The sequence below is a fragment of the Strix uralensis genome, chromosome 1 (assembly GCF_047716275.1).
Source record: "Strix uralensis isolate ZFMK-TIS-50842 chromosome 1, bStrUra1, whole genome shotgun sequence".
NCBI lineage: Eukaryota > Metazoa > Chordata > Aves > Strigiformes > Strigidae > Strix > Strix uralensis.
In genome coordinates, this window is record NC_133972.1 from 81,672,420 (window position 1) to 81,691,267 (window position 18,848).

Consider the following 18,848-nt stretch of genomic DNA (forward strand, 5'->3'; position numbering starts at 1 on the left):
CTTTCAGTCTGTAGTTCACTCACTCCCTTCCTTCTCTTCAGTGTGCTCCTAACTAGCTAATTCCTATCCCATTTTCTCACATCTATTTTTCACTGTTTTTCTCCCTTTCTCCTTGGTCCTCTCTTTAAATGTTTCTTTTGTTTACCACTATTTGCATAACCATAGGAGGCACTCCTTTCCCTTCCTTATCAGCCATTATGCTGCAAGGGTTGTAAATCCCACCAAGTCAGACACTTCAAAATTCAGCTTCAAAATTAAACTGGATTTGCACACATTTAAAAATAGTTTAAAGAAGCCAAAGGAATTAATAAAGGAGAGACCCGTTACATTGCAGAGTCCCATCTCCTTGTATATACAACTATTCTTCACCATATTAGTCTTTTATTTTAAAGCATCCCAAAATTCTAACAATTTTTATCGTTTCTAGTGACAAATTATTCCCATGTCTAGTAATGATTAATGCTAATATCTTGCTTATTCACTTGCTTTCTTAATTTATAATTGCCCCTTTTTCGTTACCTTGTACAGCTTCCCATTACTCACCCACACCATACATGAAGTATTTGCAAACGTTTGGGTTTAGTTAAACTATATGGTATTAGAGATTATTTTATAAAAGTAAACATCACACTGCTACAATTTTTCAAGCAAATTATGAAAGTTTTTCCACTGGGGAGGCACTTTTTAATTAAACACAGAATGTTCCATCTAAAGTCACAACTATTAACACCGTGCTGTCACCCATAGCACAAGGGCAGACCAGGCTTTTCCTCTTTCCTTATCTCTGTCCCCTCTCCACAACTTACCCCGCGATCCCTCTACACAATTACTTGTTATATTGACTAGTGTTCCTTCTCTCAAACTGGTCATTTTCAACACCGGTGCTTGCCATAATCTTCATGCCTCACCTTCCATGAACTTGGGAGGTAAACTTTGAGATCAATGAACAATGAACTAGGCTTGATATTATGCTTGCCCAAAGATTTCCCTATCTTCCCCCCCTCACAAAAAGCTTATTTCCTATCTGTATTTACATATATCTGACTTATTTCTTTTTCACACAAAATGATATTTTCTAATGCATTCAGATGAAACATTTAAAATATAGTATCGTTGGTTTCCTATTTAACAAACATCCAAACAGATGACTAAATTAAATCCTAAATTAACACTGTTTAGGTCTTGAAGATAATTCTTAATCTGTCACATTGACACTGCCTTAACTGTAAGAACTACCAATTTTGGTTATGAGGTCAAATACTACATTAGAAGTTTTGTTAAAATAAGAACAAATTAGAAGTAACTATGTCATAACAGTTTTTATGTGTCATAATTGTACTTGCAGAAAGAAGTATTGTGAGAAACTTATGGATAGAGGAGTATGGAATAGAACTAGTTATCTTGACTTAAATCCCAGATAAAATACTGGAAAAGCTGTTGCAGGGTTCAAAAGATACAGAATTAAGGCAGAGAAAATGAGTTTTAACGTCAGCAGTCACAACTGTTTCTTACAACGTTTGAGAACATACTATATGGGCTTTGAGATTAAGTGCTTAATTGAAAAAAGCAACCAGACAAAATTAATATATCATCATTTTAAAAGGAGACTTGCTACCATAAGATTGGTTAAAAACTTAGTTTTATTCAATGCCAATCGAATACATCACATGGATTAAAGAACTAAAAAAACCTAATCCAATCTGTGGAGAAGATTGGAAAAGATCTGCACATGAAGTTTTGCTACAGCCCACATTACTCTTTCATCAGTATTTGCATCATCACCAACAATTTTTTATAAAAGGTTGGTAAAAACATTTAGACAACTGTCACCTGGACTGAGAGGACAGACTTGTCAAGGAAGCAACAAATAGAGGAACATGGTCAAATGGAAAAACATATAGCCAGGATAAAGGAATACAGGCCATCCCTACATAATAATGAGCAACCATGCCAGCAGCAAAAGCAGTAACTCAAGAGAGTCAGCCAACAAGCCACTCCCCGCTAGCTGCCAGTGCAGCTGTGATAAAAAGGATTATTATGGGTTTTTTAATTTTTGAAAAGGGGAGGGAGAGTGGAGGAGAGACAGTAAGTCTTCTAGTAAGACGCTGGAATACTGTCCACAGTCCTAGAGTCCACCTTTTAACAGGGTTGGAAAACTGAAGAAGATGAAAGAAGTACCTGCCAGAATTTACATCAGAGGCTGGAGAAAAATACTTACAAAGAGACAAAATCTTCAGCTTATTACAAAAAGTTTCGTTACTCCTTTGTAAGGAAAGAAAAATACATATTGAAACTAGGAAAGAAATCCACAGCCAGAGGCTGGAAGCTGATGACTGATCCACTAGAAATCCCATACACATTTTGGGAAAGTGCAGTTTCTCCATCAGAACAAGGTAACAACGGACACTGCAGATTTTCTCCAGTGCACTCCCCCTCACAAACAGGCCATTCAGCAGATTACACCCCTAGCAATAGTTTAAATAGCCTTTGGTTTAGGTAGAGCAGGTATCTTGATCAAGAGAAACATTATTCCTGATGCTATTTCTAGGAGTTGAGCAGGTTTGGAGCCATAAGAGTGTCCCATTTAAAGACCTCTAATTCCATTTATCACTCACTATAAAGTTTCTGTTTCAGAAAAAAAGAGTCATAAACTCCACCATACTTATGAACGAAAGTAAAGAAGTCTGTGGGTTGGAAAACAGTACTAATATTTCAATAAAATAAACTAGTTGATGTGATAGAATAAATCACATTTTACAGCACAATTTTAGCAACAGATAGCAATCTAAACATCCTTAAAAGCCCCATAAAACTCAAATGCAACAGTAAGTATTCCATAACTAAAATGTATAAATCCAAAGCCTAAGGTTATTTGCCAATCCTCAAAATCTAAACATCACTGGGGTTCAATATATCAGGCTTTTAGATGATCTACAGTTCTAATTGATGATCCAAAAATGAGGATTATATGCACCAACAATTCTTTTGAGTATCAAATAGCATACCAACAGCTAATATATGTATGCATTTTTAAATCATTCCCTGCCCTGTAAGCCATTAAACTTTTCTGGAATTCACAAATGCACATATAGAGAAAACCACTAAAAAAGTGGATTAAAGGCATTTGGTACTCACTTGTCTATCTCAATACCAAGCGGATTAGCTGGACGTAGGGACAAGGGGGGAATCCCTTTGTTCCTATCAGTGCGCATGTCATAATAGTTCATTTCATCCACCCAGACAGCAGACTGATCCAAGATACCTAGAGAAAACAAAGCGCAGATCCTTAAAACAACAAGGGCAGTCCAGTACCATCAACTTCTAACATACTGAATTAATTTGAAAAATCCTGATAAATATAAAATGCATGCCTAGGTAATATATTGGAAGATAACCGGCAAAACAACCTGGATACAATTATGCTAAATTATTTTATTATAGCTGCTGAAAAGGTATTCATGGCTGGGCATCAAACATTAGCCTCTCACAGAGTTCACAGTTTCTTGTACACTAAGAGCATTTTCCGGACCAGAGAGTATTAGTATTTTTGATTCCTCCAAGTATTTTGGCATCTGTCCAAGCCTTGTCATCTACTACTTTCAAAATTAGCAATTACCTGGAGGTCTTATTTGCATATTTTAGGGAAGATCCCTTTTCTGTGCCACTCACTAATCATAACGTAAGTGACCTTTGGACACATACCAAGAGAGATGATTCAAGGAACACAGGACTGACTGTTTCCAAAGCCTTAGTAGAGACAGTACATAAAGAGGAGGCACAATAGGTCCTGGCCCCCAGTCATACTCTTGGCCATGTCCTTCTTTAACATACCCATCAGATATTCAACACCAGAAATTACCCTATCCCCACACTTACCTATTTTTTAAAATATCAACTCTCCTCTCCCATCACCAAAAATTTCACTGTGTAACATCTGCACTTGATTCACCTTTCTATAATTAAGATCTTAGTATAACTTGGGAGAAATTATGTTTTAGTTAACTGTCAATGCACCACTGAGAATAAAAGCCTAAAACAGTTCTTGTGGGAATGCCTATGTTAGAAAAGATAACTATCCAGCTTTGTCAATGAGGTGTTCTGAAAGAAACATTTTCAATCCAGAGGGTATTTAGACTGGATTCTAGATTAAGCAGAGATCCTAGACTGCTTGCTAACACCATGTCAATGGTTAAGCATCTCATGAGAAATACTTAAGACTTTCCATCTTGCAGGATGGTTTGAATTACAAGTAAGAAACTGCACTGAGGACTCAACTTTCTTTAAAGGATTAACTGTCAGCTCAGGATTTAGGTGTAAAGCTCATGAGCTGATTTATATTTTCTATTTATCTAGTACACTTAAGAGTAATTACTGGATCTGTTATGAATTATTTTTTTTTAGTTTTAGAAGTTTAGTGCTACTCCTTACAGAAAAATAAAGGGCTACTTTTCATTAGTTATTGAGGGTTTTATCAGGATAATAAGATAAGAGGATTAATTTCAAATACACCATGATCTTATCTACGTATATATTTGTACATTTTATTGATATACTCTGCTTTTTGTAAAGAACTGAAGATTGTCCTGAGGTGGATCTACTTTAAACATACATTTTATTTAGAAGCACTCAGTCATATATTCGTTTAGCAAAGAAAACGGATGTGAATTTGAACAAGAAAAATACCTATTTTTTCAGGTTTAAGCAGTTTGAAGGAAACAGTTGAAGTTCCTTTGCCACCAGACTTTGTAGTAACAATAATGTCTCCCTTGTCATTTTTAGCCTGTCCAACTCGACACACAATTTTACTGGCAGACATCCATTCAGCAGTTAGCAGACAGTTGTGCCCACAGATTGTTAGACCTGGGAAAAAGGAAAAACAAATACCCTACTGTGAATAGAAGTATCTTTTGAAATTTTGTAATGGAAATACATTTATGATGCTTCACATATTTTACATAAATATATGACCCTTCTCCAGACCCTTACAGCCAACAATAGTGAAAGAATCACAAATATATTTTTCGTATGTTCCCTAGGTGATTTCAGGTCGCTTGTCCTAGTGATATTTCACTAGACACACACAGTGCTGCTTGAAGCTTATTTTAATCTCTTCCACCAGTTATGAGCTACTGCAACAATTTACTTCGTGTTGTACAATAGATCTTCTGTCTGCAAGACACAAGAGAACTGCTGTTCAGTATTGTACTGATGTGAAACTTCCACCAAAACTGCATGCAAAAAATCTTTCATAAATTCATTCTGTATGACTTTGCATAGCAAAAAAAAAAAAAAAAAAGAAACTGCAAAATATTCACAATCAACAATGTTTCTGCAACCTTATTTGTTTAGCAGTACTTTTGTGGACACAGAAGGGTTTTTTGGTGAAAAAAGTATTAGTTGACAAATATTCTGTCACAATCTCTTCTGTACAAAATCCATGATGCAAGACTGATTGTGCTGAATAAACTGCCCTTGTTGCATGAAATAATAGTAATGTAATGTTCATCTATTTCCTCTTCTAAACTCTCGTAACAGAAGTACAAATGACAAACTATGAAATAACAATACAACATATATTTTAGCCATGAAGCACTCATGTAGGGAAAGACTATAGCATATTAAAATGTGTCAAACTTTAGTGTTTAAGAACACCTCTTAACACTTAAGAGTCAAGGTACACCTTAATATAAGGTCCAAGGCTTCCTAGGGCTTCATGTCAAATTGGTCTGATCAGTTGAGCAATCTGACCAATCAATCTGATTGATTCTGGTCACATCAGGACTCTGGAGGCTGGAATAGATGCATTGCTTTCTCAGATCTACAACTACAATTTCTACATTCCCAATCAGAGTTTTGTTTTAAGAATTGGCAAGATCCTAATTTCTATAGTATCAATTTGGAGAACAACTTCATTAGGTTCTGATATAACACCCTTAACTAGAAACATTTTGCTTTATATCTAAAAGGACAAGGCCATACTAGTGTGTTGGCTGTACTGGAGTATAAAGTAGTCAGGCACAGCAGTTCCTCCCCTTTTGGCCTGGCTTTTGTTTTTAATTTCTAGAAAGCTCTGACCAATTTAAAAAATACTTACAGACAGAAAAGGGTCAGCATATGTGGCTTGGTACCAAAGCTTCACACTTACTTTTTCTCACAATTTAAGTCTCTGACATTACACAGCAGACAAATTTGGCAGTTTTCATGGCTGTCAGACGTAAAAATGCCTTACTCCCTGCCAAAAACTATTTTGGAAATGAAAACCAAAAAATAAAAAACAGAAACACACTGAATCTTATTACCACTGAAAGTAATTTTACTTGAGTAAGGATAGATTTGTTTCTTAAAAGATGCTTGAATAAAAAGGGGGTGTGTGTGTGTGTGAAAAAGAATACAACACAAAAAAAGCCTTAAAATAAAAAAATATTTTAGTTATTTATTTGCAACATTTTAACCAGGCCAGTTTTTATTTTTCAGAGGGGAAGAAAAAATCCCATACGTTTATGATGCATGGGTTTTAACTTTAGATTATATTATTGCATCTCTTCTGGTTTTATGCTAGCATCTTCTCTGAAGGAAAAAAAAAGATTGAGGTAGGAACTAAGACTAACTGAAAGAATTTGTCTGAACCATTCATAAAGAGGTTTTCACCCCAGAATTTCAAAGGTGTGAATTCATGCATAATTTAAGTAATACTTTAAAATCAAGATCTGAGGTATAGCAATTTAGTAGGTAAAATTCTGAACAACTCTTTTAACAATCCTTGTAGCAATTATTTTCTAGTCATCGGAGGTTCCTAAAGCTCTTAAGAGAACAAGACACTTCTGAAACGGAGGGAAACAGCCTTTGTATCTTAAAAATGCAAAAGAAAGTAAGTCTCTTAACATTTTATATACCACACTAAATATAGTAGACAGTGGCACAAGACACTTTCTAAAACAAATACAGGTATGCTGGGGGAGACCTTCTGATAGTACAGATACAACATTTTTTTCTCCAAAAGGAGAAAACTTCCCTTTAAATAAAATTTCATTTTAATCTGTTGCATGGTACAAAGATCTTCGAGAACATCATACTCGGGTTCTAGCTTTTATGTGCCTTTCAACAAATAGGCACAAGTAATTCTCTTATTGAGACTTTCCAGTTTTCATTAAGCTTATATATTGACAATTTTACAATACCTACAAAATACAGCTGCAAATGTCTTAAAAGATAAGCTAAACCTTGAGAGCATAAACGTTACAGGTATCTCCTGAATTTGACTTTTTGTACCATGAGCTATAGAGTTACAAATAAAAAGTTTATTTGGTTTCAAAGATACAAAGAGATTACTAGAAGGCTCTCCCTTAAATGAAACAAAAAAGCATGTTCTTCTATTATGTGATATTCTGTTTATATATATAAAAAAGTTTCTTGCATTTCACTATACTCTAATGCATCTCAAAAACAGATTATAAACTTTCTAAAACCCTCACTCAAACTTGCTTAAATCTCATGCCTACAAAGGCTCATTTTTGCAAGTACTTCCATTCAAGTCACAAGGAATATTTACATGCCTAATTTAACCATGAAAAGAAATCTTTACATGTCTGGGGCCTTAGACAGTTACTGGAGAAAGCTGAGAACTGAACTAAGGAAAGAAATAAGGCAATCCATCTTTTTTTTTTAATTTTTATCTCAAAGTACAAGATTATTAGCATCTATGTGTTACTAGACTTACTCTGAAAAAAAATATGAGAAAAAATATTGTCAGTTAGTCAGCTGTAATACTGAGTCACAGTTCAGGAGATGTCTTCCTTCCAAGAACCTAGCACTGATTACTTCCAAGACGACCATACCAATGAACTAATGAATGAGGTTATCAAAGTACATCAACGACACAAATATATGGAAATCTACTCACCTCTATCATCATCAGTTATCTGATTATTTCTCAATAAAGATTCATTAGTGTACTGCCACTTTGGCTAGCAGCATAAAAAAAATACTACTTCCCCTTTTGAAAAACAGTAAAGTGAAGTGAAGTGAAGGGGAAAATTGTAGTAGCTGATGCTTGGCCATAAAGTTCATTGTGGTGGCCATGAATGGAATTCGGGAATCTCTGTTTACAGCTATGAAGTGAAATACTGTTTCTAGCAAAGGCAAACAAAATTCCAATGGACTTCAGAGGAGTCATGATTCCACAACAAATTAGATAAATTGTCTCCAACATGAATACTGAAGTACACATATGCTCAACTTACAAAAGAAATAAGGGAAATTCCAGTAGTTATAGTTAACTTGGATTTCCAGAAAATTTTACTAAGTCCTTCTCGAAAGGCTTAAGAAAATTAAGCAGCTATAGGATATGATCCTCAAATGGATAAATAGCTTGTTAAGATAGAAACAGGGTTACAGTAAATCGTGTGTTTCCACTGAGGAAAGTTACCACAGGGTATGTGCTGGGATCAATTATTAAAAATATTTATATTCATAATTGAAAAGATAAAAAGGTTACAAAGTTTGCTGGTGATACTAATTTATTCAGAATGTAAAGACTGTAAAAACTAGAAAAAAATGTGGAACAGACCTTATGAGACTGAGTGGATGCACTATAATGTAGATGCTATAAAACAGCAGCTGAAATTCAATGAACAAAGGCATGATGCACACAGGCAAAACCTTAAATTCACAGATGACAGGCTCAAATTGACTACTAATCCTCCAGCATTAAATCATGAGACTATAATAGGCAGAACAACGAAAAATATTAGCTCTATGATCAGTAGCATTATACAGAAAATAGAATCCTATGGAAGAAACAAAGTAAAAGTGAGAGTACACTATTATGGCACAGTGCATTTACTTCTTGAACACTGCATATAACCAAGATGATGCATGATTGGTAGCGAAACCAGAAGAGATTCAGTGAAGAGCAACAGGAAGGGTTAAAAATACATGCAGAAAATTTAAATACACTAGGACTTTTCAACCTGGAAAAGAGACAAAAGAGCAGTGATGATCAAGATATGTACGCTCAGGAGAATCAGAGAAAATTGATTGTTTTCTCTTTCAGTGCAAGAGCTATGATTCAAATGAAGCTACTATGTTAAAATCAAAGCAGCAAAGGAAATGGGTCTTCACATAACATGCATCTAAATCACTGAACATGCTTTGTCATAACTGTTGCAGATACACAAATTGACTTTCACACTAATTCAAGGAATAGCAACGCTCAGTGACTTTCCCAATACATTGAGAACACTTCTGATAGGAAAGGCTCCATGCTGCAATTCTCAATGCCTGGGAAAGTGATAAAGGAGCATCTTGTTACATCTACCCTCCTCTAGGACACTCCCATAGGCATTCATTTTTAGTGTTCAGCGCTGGATGCTGAGACAGGCTAAGGGTTCATCTAGCAAAGTATGGTCATTCTGATTAGTTACACATTGGACAGCACCCCTGAATTTATAGATTCAAGCACATATTTGTAAAAAGGGCATTCATCATACCATGCAACACAGATTTTACCATGCAAAAAATCATCTCTAGTCATATCCTAAACATGACATTCTACAGTCTCAAAAGAAGTTGGTTGGTTTTTTTTTCAACTTACCTATGAGGTCTGTAGGTCCAGTCCCCAAATTTTCTCCTCTAATTGTTACTTTTGTCCATGAAATGCCTTCATTGGGAGAGATGCCAGTTACAAGTGGGGGCTGCCGTGCTCGAGACATGATGTCTATTCAGTTACTGAAAACTGAGTTGCTTTTATCTGTTCAGCAAGAAACAATAATTTTAAAACAATGATTATACTATGTAAAAATTACTTAAAACCTTTTAAGCTGTTGTTCTAAAATGGTAAACATGAATGTAAATATGGAGCACCACTCTCAAAGCCTTTTTTGCCAGTCATAAAACAATAAAGATACCTTCTTTGCACTTCCTTTTCTTTAAATTAAGTCTAGCTCTGCATCTATATAAGAAGCAGATGAGTATATCCTGAAGCACATTAGCTCCCACCAACTTCTTCACGTTTACAACTCTTAGTAAATATAGAGCCTGTCCACAGGTCCTACAGAAGTCATAAGGCAGGCAAAAAAAGTTTCTTTTAAGGACTTCCGTGGTAATTTTGCATCACCTATTTAATGGCTTCTGAATTCTTCTATTAAGACACAATAACACCCTTAAAGTCCCTAGTAAAAAAATTTCATTTGGTGTTCTGGAACTTCATAGAGTTACCTATGATCAGTTTCTAATAAGAACTCATCTCCACTGGAAAGGCAACAACCAAAAATAATCTGTTGAAAGAAATGTTTTTATTTCTAAGAAAATCCAGGAATGATGAAATAGGTCAGTATTCAAAAACCTTTACGTAGACATATAGAACAGTTTAGAGTACACAATTTTAAAAGTCCAGGTTGGTAAAAAAAAATGTGGAATATAAGCCAAGCTTCATAAGGCTTCTCTTATTTTTATTTCGGATCAAGGTATATTTTCTATTTTTACTTGCCAGTGAAACCCAGAGTTGTCCATGAAACCCAGAACCTCTGTAAATCATCTCTAACAATAAACTGCAGTAAATTAGCAGTTTCCAAGCACCTGCAGTTAGGAAATACCAGAATTAAGTTAGTTATCTTTGTTTCAGCCACTTCTGCATATACAAGATACATTCATTGTACCATCATACGCCATGCTTCTCTATAACCTCCACAGATTTTTCAGTGTTATAGGTAGATCTGCCACGAGGATCAAAGAAGCTCCCACTAACCAGTTTCTTTCTTCATGTTCTGAATTTGGAACGCACACTGAAAGTGAAGATGAAAATTGGAAAGCAGGAATAAGGAGGAAAATCTTGTGGTAGTGATCAAATACTACCCCTGGAACAGGATCCTGTCTCTATGCCACAGATGCACAGCAGGTCACTTATAATAAAAATTCACAGTAACATTTTTTATTTTTCAGTTTCTGGGTGTCCCACTTGAGAGCCTACAGCCATACCTGAAGTCAGTGTGAAATGTACCCTGAACATGCTCCCAAATATTCAGCTCCTAAATAACGACCTCAAATCTATGAATATATTTGATCTTAAATGTCTGTTTCACAGTTTCAAATATTTAAAATAGGAATGCTATTGCACATCTGAAAAGCTATTTTGAAGACAAATTCATTAATATAGAAGAGGCATTTAGATACTCTGAACACCACAGAACTATTAATAGATTTAGAGAACTTTTGAGACTACCTTTGAAGAGTGTGCAATTAACATAAGATTCAGATTCCTGTTGAACAAGCAAGAACATAATTTGCAGTATGTGAGCCATGTCCTGTACATGAAGAAAGTCTGGTAAGAGTCCATAACACCACACTCAACCTATGTCTGGAACTAAGGTGGTTTGTTTTGGTTTTGTGTTTTTAACTGGCAAGCCTTATAATACTTCTTGACTGGTTGACTTCACAACATTAAAAATAGCATTATGTTTCAAATAAAACATTCATTTCCCAGTTTTTTAAAAACAAACTGGTGAAAAAAGAATTGTTACATAGTATCATATGAATGCTCTTATAATCTGTACAAGGAGGCTAGAGAAGTGAGTAGTCAACAGATAACAGTCTATAACCCTGCAGGTAGAACATCACTGAAGGAGAGGAGGACTGCATCAGCAGATTACAAAGAAATCAGCTGACAGTCATCTCCAGATACAGAAGAGAAGGTTGTGCTCTGGCAGGCAGAGTCCCCTCCCTCCTGCTCTACTCCTACTCCTTTCCCAGCACAGGTTCCCCCCCGCCCCCCCAACACACACACAGTCTCTGGCTCACTTCAAAAGTGAGGCCAGGTCCTAGTCTTGCAGCTGAACTATCTCCTGACCCTATCCTGATGGTTTTCCCTCTGACTTCTTGTCCATAAGTTCAAGCAGGGAGGGAGAGGGGTGTTAATGTCCCAGGTCTCCTTTCAAATCTGGACACCTCGGTAATTCCTCTTCCTTACCTCAAGCCCTCTTGTCCAGATAGCCCACCTGCACTACTGTTGATCCACTTTCTCACCACAGGCAAAAATGACAGACCCGGTCTTCTGTCAAGACCCCTAGTCCTGAAGTCACAAAGCTTGCCCAGGTCTCCTCTCATCTGTGCTGCATTAAGCTACATTACACCACAGCACTGCCTGACAAAACAATGGGCAGCATAATAGAAATAAGCTTCCCAGTTCCCATTGCTAAATCTAATACTGCCTGGAGCAAACAGAATCTGAAATTGCAGGGAAAGTCTTGTTTATTCCTATACAATTGCAAGACACCTACGCACAGAAGTTCAGACCTTTCAGAATTTGAAGTTTCCTCTGAAGTCCTGTGCAAAGAGGATGTTAGAGAAGAATCGGGTTCCTAAGCTTACCTACAGTGAGGAGGACAAACTGCATCTATTCCTCGTGATCTTATTCTACATAGTCTTTGCAGCTTTTCTCACGGATCCTCAGCAGAACTCAAAGACATACAACAGCTGTAAAGAAGCAGTGGGATTACGTCCCCACATATATACCTAATCACCTTCTGCAGGAAGCAGCATGTGTCTAGATACCAGTAAGACAACATAAAACACCTTTTACTTATGAGCAATTTTTTGTAAAGATTTATATAGAATGTTAATCAGTAACACAGATATAAAAAGGCCATCTTCAGGAACCCAGTAGTAATATGGAGAGGAAAAAGTCTCAAGGAAAACAAGTAAAATAGAAAGTACTTTGGTATTACTGGGTTGATTTTCTCTGCTGTCACCCCCCCACCCCCCAATGTTATGGTTCCCTTGCATTACAGCCATTGTTTCTTTCAAAATACCTAGGCACACAGGTAATTGTCTTGAATCAATACCAAAACTCAAAAGTAATATTACAACGTATTTTTCTGGATTTCAGAAATTGGCACTAGATCCCTGTTCATGATGAACTAAATAAATGTAATAAAAATGCTGAGCCTCCTGAGGTCTAATATTTCTTCTTAAGTATTTCCATACTTACTGCAGAATTGCTTTAAAATACCTCACTAGAATGAGAATACCACAGTAAATCTCGACACATTACAAAAGCGCTACAGCACTGAGATGCACTATTATTATTATTATTTTTAAACAGAAATTGGTTTCATTTATTTCAAAGAGTAAGTGAAGGAGCTCTATGGAATCTGTCTTTACTACAAATATCAAACAAATGCTTGGGAGCCTTCAATTCATTTATAATATCTCCTCTCCTCCTTCTGAGGACAAATATGTCAATAATTAAAATGACTGACCTTCTTATTGGGAAGCCTAGCCAGTATACTACTGCGGTCCAAAAGCAAGTTTCTAATTTTTTAAAAAATATTTAAGGCAAAGCTGAAAAAAATAATTACTTTTTCATTTAATGAAAAGATTCAATAATCTAATTAAGAGCTTTTCTATACATTGCCCTTGTATAAATTAGCAATAATAATATAAAAAAAGCAGCCCTATTACTGAAAGACTGCTTCTTATACAGACTAGGGGAGACTGCATAAAGACAGTTTTCTATGCAAGATATTTCCTCCAAGGAGCCAGGCTCACTCAAGAAGTGTTAACGAGACTATTTTTTTAGCAACAGACAATCATATTCTACACTAACAGAGGTCCCTCTCCCTCTTTACTCACCCCCCGCCCCTTTTTTTAAACTTCATTTCCTCACAGTATCACCCCAACAGTTTTACATGGATGACTTCTGGTTGACTGCTCCCATGATCTTGCCCATATTATTCTATTATTCTGTCATAATTCTTGTTATGAAAGTGCAAGGAGTTAGAAAGCCTCTGCAAAGACCACCTACTACAAAGACGTCTTGAAAAATGCCTTTCATAAACATCATCTTTGTCTTTACATGAGCTTCTCAAATAAACTGTCCTCTCAAAGATTTGGTTAAAAAAAAAATCTAGACAAATCTGAGCATTACAAGCTTGCTAAAGAGGGGAGATCTTCAGTCTTTATCCTAAGAAAAGCCACTTTAAAAACAAATAATGTAGAAACAAAATACGGCCCAATATAAGGGAAAATACAAGTCTAGTTGCTTTTCTGACTTTTGTGAACCTTCAGCTGGTTTAAAATGACAGTTCTTAAATAGGTTTCCCTATTCAACTTGCAATGGCGAGTAGAGAAGAAACACAAAGTAAAATGACAATAGCTACTATATCTGTTCTGTAAAGCATAATACTGCTTATCACTCTGGAAGAAGAACCAGAGTATGAAATAAGTGAGCAAGAGAAGGTCAGGATTTAAGGATATTAAATTGGCTGGTAAGCCAAAATCCCAAGGTAAAACTACAAACATCATGAAGGCATGGAATTTCAGAAGACAAGTAACAATCAGGTGCCACCTTACGGATTTCACCAGTGGAAAAATTAGCAGTTGAAGTGTTTTAAAAAGGAGTTTCTGACCTGTAAAACAAGATAGCAAGTCAGCTCCAGTGACTGAAAATTCAGTTAAGTTAAAGTTTTCAGTGGTACTTTGTCACTGACACTGAACTTAAAAGACTCTCAGAGGAAGACAGACTCAAGGTCAATGCAAGTGACATGGTCATCTAGCAAAGGGAATCTAAGCTGTCAAGGAGGGAGGAAAGAAAAAGCCTATTTGTCATCACTGAGAAAGTCTAAGCTACAAGCAAGCATGCAAGTCTTCAGGTATCAAATATTTATGTGTTCTTACCCATACATATGTGACAGAATAGAATTTTAAAAATTTCAAGGCAGGAACAGCAGGAATGACCAAAACATCACCCATGCTCAAATCACAGTATGCCTCAGATGTTGTTTACTTTTTAAAAAACAAACCAACCTGAAACCAGTAGGTGAGGTATTCTTATCACACTAACATCACAGCATTAAATGCTTTCCAAGTGAACGGATTTATGAAACGCCCTTTTTTAAACAAGCAATAAATACTCAGATTCCAGAACCTAGGTGATGGCCTTTTCACCTTAAACTACACAAACTTGTGCTTCTACTAAATAAATCTAATAATTTGTTTTCACTAGAAAACCCAAAGAGTCCCCCGAGTACAACACACTACGACAGAGTCAGTGAAGGGACACTGCAAATGACCCCAAGACAGTCGACAAAGCAAAAAGCTTCCTACATGTTTGTACTCAAACCCATTACAAAATGATGAAAAACACTATTGCAACCTTTTCTGTGCTTTATCTTCCCAACAATATAAATTCAGACAGACAATCTACATAAACCAAGATTTAAAAGCATCCAAAAAGCAGCACTGTGAAAATAACTGACATTTATTAACCCCTCTGGAGATCTTCAGTGCCCTAGAATTTCCACAGCCTTCAACACTGCATTAATAATACAAAGTCCATTCCTGCAAGCCTGCCAGAAAAGACTGGGAAGTGAATAAGCTAAACAATGCTGAAATTCCAAGTGATATTAAGAATCTATGCATGTTTATTTAAATAATAAAAGAAGACTTGTCAATTTAAACAAGAACTGCTCACGAATCTTACATTTAGGGGGGGAAAAAGCTCTTCAAAACACCACTAAGCTACTTATAATGAAAAGATGAACAAACATAAAAAAGGGGGTAATTTCACCGTCACACAGAAAAAACAAAGCCTCATTTGTGTTGCCCTGTCATATCCGGCATGTTGATTCAAGCCAATATTAACACTGACAAACATGTTAACCTACAGGACAATGTTACATGCCAAAATCAGTTTCAATTTGGGGAGATGTGCAAGTTTTGCGATGGAGAGAAAAAATGACAAGAAAGAAAAGATCTAGAATATTAAATGACATAATACAATACCCTTCCCTTTTTAAAAGGGCTCCCAAATATTTCAATCGTTCACGAAGGGCATACTAGAGATTTTAGTTTTGGAGTAGCCAAGGAATAAGCGCAGCAGCTTTGCTTTCATAATAGCCATACTTGCATATTTCCTCTGTATCTCAGAGGTCCTGCTTTCCTTAACCCAGTAAGGTACGTCTTCGTGGCTATATATCTTGACAGAATGAAAGCAAAATAATCACAGCACTCAGCGATGCCATTAACATTTCTGAGTCACAAGGGATTAAAAGGCTGGACCCGAGGCAGATGCTGCAAGAGCCCTCGGCAGAGGAGTTCAGGGCCCGCTGCAGCCTGGGCTGCAGCTGCGAGGGATTGACACCACTAACTGTGGAACCCAGCTCAGGAGAAACTCCGGGCACAGTTCCGGCATCCGAAATAAATTAAAGTAAACAGTGTTGCTCTCCCTCATCCACCCTGTTAGCAGCCTCTCGGTTGAGCTGGAGACCACACACCCAGACCACACAGCACCAGCTGAACTCACTCGCACGCAACATCTAGAAGCTGTCACTCTGCTGAGGTATGAGGAGGAAAAAGGGGGGGCAGGAGCACGAGTGTGTGTGTGTGTGTTTAGAAAAGCTGCTTGCTCTCTCCTCCTATCATTACAGCTGGCTATGTTTTGTGTGGTTGGGAAGGAGGGAAAGAAGGGAGGGATAAAAAAAGACCTATAAACCTCACTAAGAAAACATACTGGTCTTGGCCTTTTGTAGTAATGATTTGCACTCCTCCTGTACTAGTTTAGTAGCTGATGAAGGGCTAACAAAGCATCCATTTAACATCAATTAACCTTCTATCACATGTCAAAAAAAAAAATCTAGACTAGTATAAATCCATTTCCTTGTACATATTAAATGACAGTATCTTATCAGTTATGATGTACACCATACCTACATATTGATGTATTTTTACATCAGGAATTTTGACAAGTTATTTATCTGGGGAGGGGAGAGATTCCCCACAAAGAACAATTAACTGCCCAAATACCATTACAACATCAAACCGCTGAATTTTTCCACCAACATTCTGTTGTAAAATGAAGTTTTGTTCCTTAGTATCTTACAACATAAACAACCTGAAGGAAATTAATGAGCCTACATATAACACTGAGTTTGTGACCCATCAGCAAGAAGTAAAAATAGCAAACATCTAAAAATAGATTAAAAAGAACTATAATACAGATGAACAGAGACTTTTAAAACGGGAGGGGGGAAATTCGTTGTTTCTTTTAGTTCAGAAAAATCATTTCATCTGTCAATTATATCACCTGTTCCAACAGAAAAAGCTGAATAAAGTGTTGGAAGAATTTTAAAATCTGTTTTAGTCAGTGTACTTTTAAAAAAAGATTCCCTTCCCACCACACACATACCTCCTCCATCAAATTCACCAGCACATGAATTTAATTTAATCCATATAAAGTCTGAAAAGCCCAGAACCACATAGTCAAATTTTCACCTCAGCTCAAAATCTATTTATGTAAGTGACAATGACAATCTGCAAGTGCCACTATTAAATAAAACCATTGATACTACAATAATGCAAGTGTCAGTATTAGCCCTATGAATTTGGATTAGGACATTTTTGTTGGGGAAAACCTTAAGAAAAATTCCTAAAAAATATTTCACCTTATCAAACACATTTTCAAAAAAGTTAGCTTTAAAGTTCCGTAACTTCACACTGAAAATAAATTATTCCACTAATTTATTAATTAGGTCTACATGCTGGTTTATACCAGTTCTTGAATGAACACTTTTGCTAGTATATTCAATGTCACAGCACCTATTTATTACCAAGACTCAAGTCAAACCAACTTAAGTTTTCTGAACGTCTGTTCTGGTCATACTGAACTGGCTAGAAAAGGGCAATAGCAGAGAAGAAAATGTAATTTAAGAAAGTCTGACAACAGATGTTTGTCCCCACAATTTCCGCTATTTTCATTATAAATTGCATAACAACTCCCCAGCAATTAAGTCATCTACTTGGTTAAAAGCTTCTGTATTTATTAAGTGACACATCACTATAATCTAGCAACATTGTGAAGAAAAGCCTTAAACATCTATATATAAACATATATATAGAAAAAAGTCAACTCAGCTTTACACAAAACCGTACCACAGAAGGCCATAAATCTCACATTAATTTCTGAATTCTCACAAAGCACACGCTTTCCTACATCTGCTTCTACCTCCAACATCCAGCAAAGTTTGCTTCATCTAGAAGTCATTCTCTTTACTGTCCTCCAATTAAACCATTCATCTTTTGTTCTAAAGTTATTCATAATCTTCTGTGCATTATTTTAGTTATAGAAAAATGGCAAATAATCTTTATACCCTCATCATCCTTCTCTCATGTTATTCACAGGCAGAAAAATCGAAAACAATACTTTAAGCATCAAAACCTTTCAAATACATTTATGCAAATGCATTCAGAAAGATCCAGAAGTTCAGAAAAATAAACTAAATAAATCCCAATGGGATGGGATTTTTTTTTCCTAGAAAAAAGAAACAAGACACCACAGATTTTTTTCTAAGCCCTGTAACTACACACAACATTCTTTATAAAAACACTATATAACCACTGTAATTACACAGTTCACATGGTTGAAGTTTTAACTTGGGTGCTTGTAGGTAGGACTGCAACCCTAAATTTAATGTTTGCCATGTTACTTTTTTGGTAGTTCCTTTTGTTTCAACAATATTTAAAAGATGAGACATGCACTTGTGTTACTGAGATTCCTGTATTTTTCATGTTCTCTCCCAAACACCTCTCTTTGGCCTCTGCTCAAGGAAGTACTCAAGCCATACGCTATAGCATCCTTCTCTATTCACATGGTCAAACACACGCTCAAGTATTTCACTGTTTGAGGTCCTGCGTGCACAGGTATTTTTCTGACATATTTCAGCCAGCCTCTGTCTTACACACTCTCAGTCTTCATTTCCACTCATCTGCCTAAAATCCCATCTCCTGTATGGAACTATCGTACTTTCAGAATAATGAAGTTGTCTTGTGAGAAAGAGAAACTCCCTTGGCTTGTATGC

General features: G+C 36.2%; 1 protein-coding gene across 3 annotated transcripts in view; it reads right to left on the bottom strand.

Moving 5' to 3' along the window:
* Nucleotides 1-18,848, bottom strand: part of EXOC2 (exocyst complex component 2) — a 132,442-nt gene that overhangs the window by 108,719 nt on the left and 4,875 nt on the right. For 2 of the 3 annotated variants that reach the window (XM_074873226.1, XM_074873246.1), the window contains exons 2-4: nt 9,593-9,748; nt 4,684-4,860; nt 3,136-3,262 (exon numbers count right to left, since the gene is read on the bottom strand). In XM_074873226.1, coding sequence (XP_074729327.1) covers nt 3,136-3,262; nt 4,684-4,860; nt 9,593-9,710 — 422 coding nt within the window. In that variant the 5' untranslated portion in view covers nt 9,711-9,748. Of the gene's footprint in view, nt 1-3,135; nt 3,263-4,683; nt 4,861-9,592; nt 9,749-10,655; nt 10,782-18,848 lie in introns of all 3 variants that reach the window. The other variant, XM_074873237.1, reaches the window with a different exon arrangement.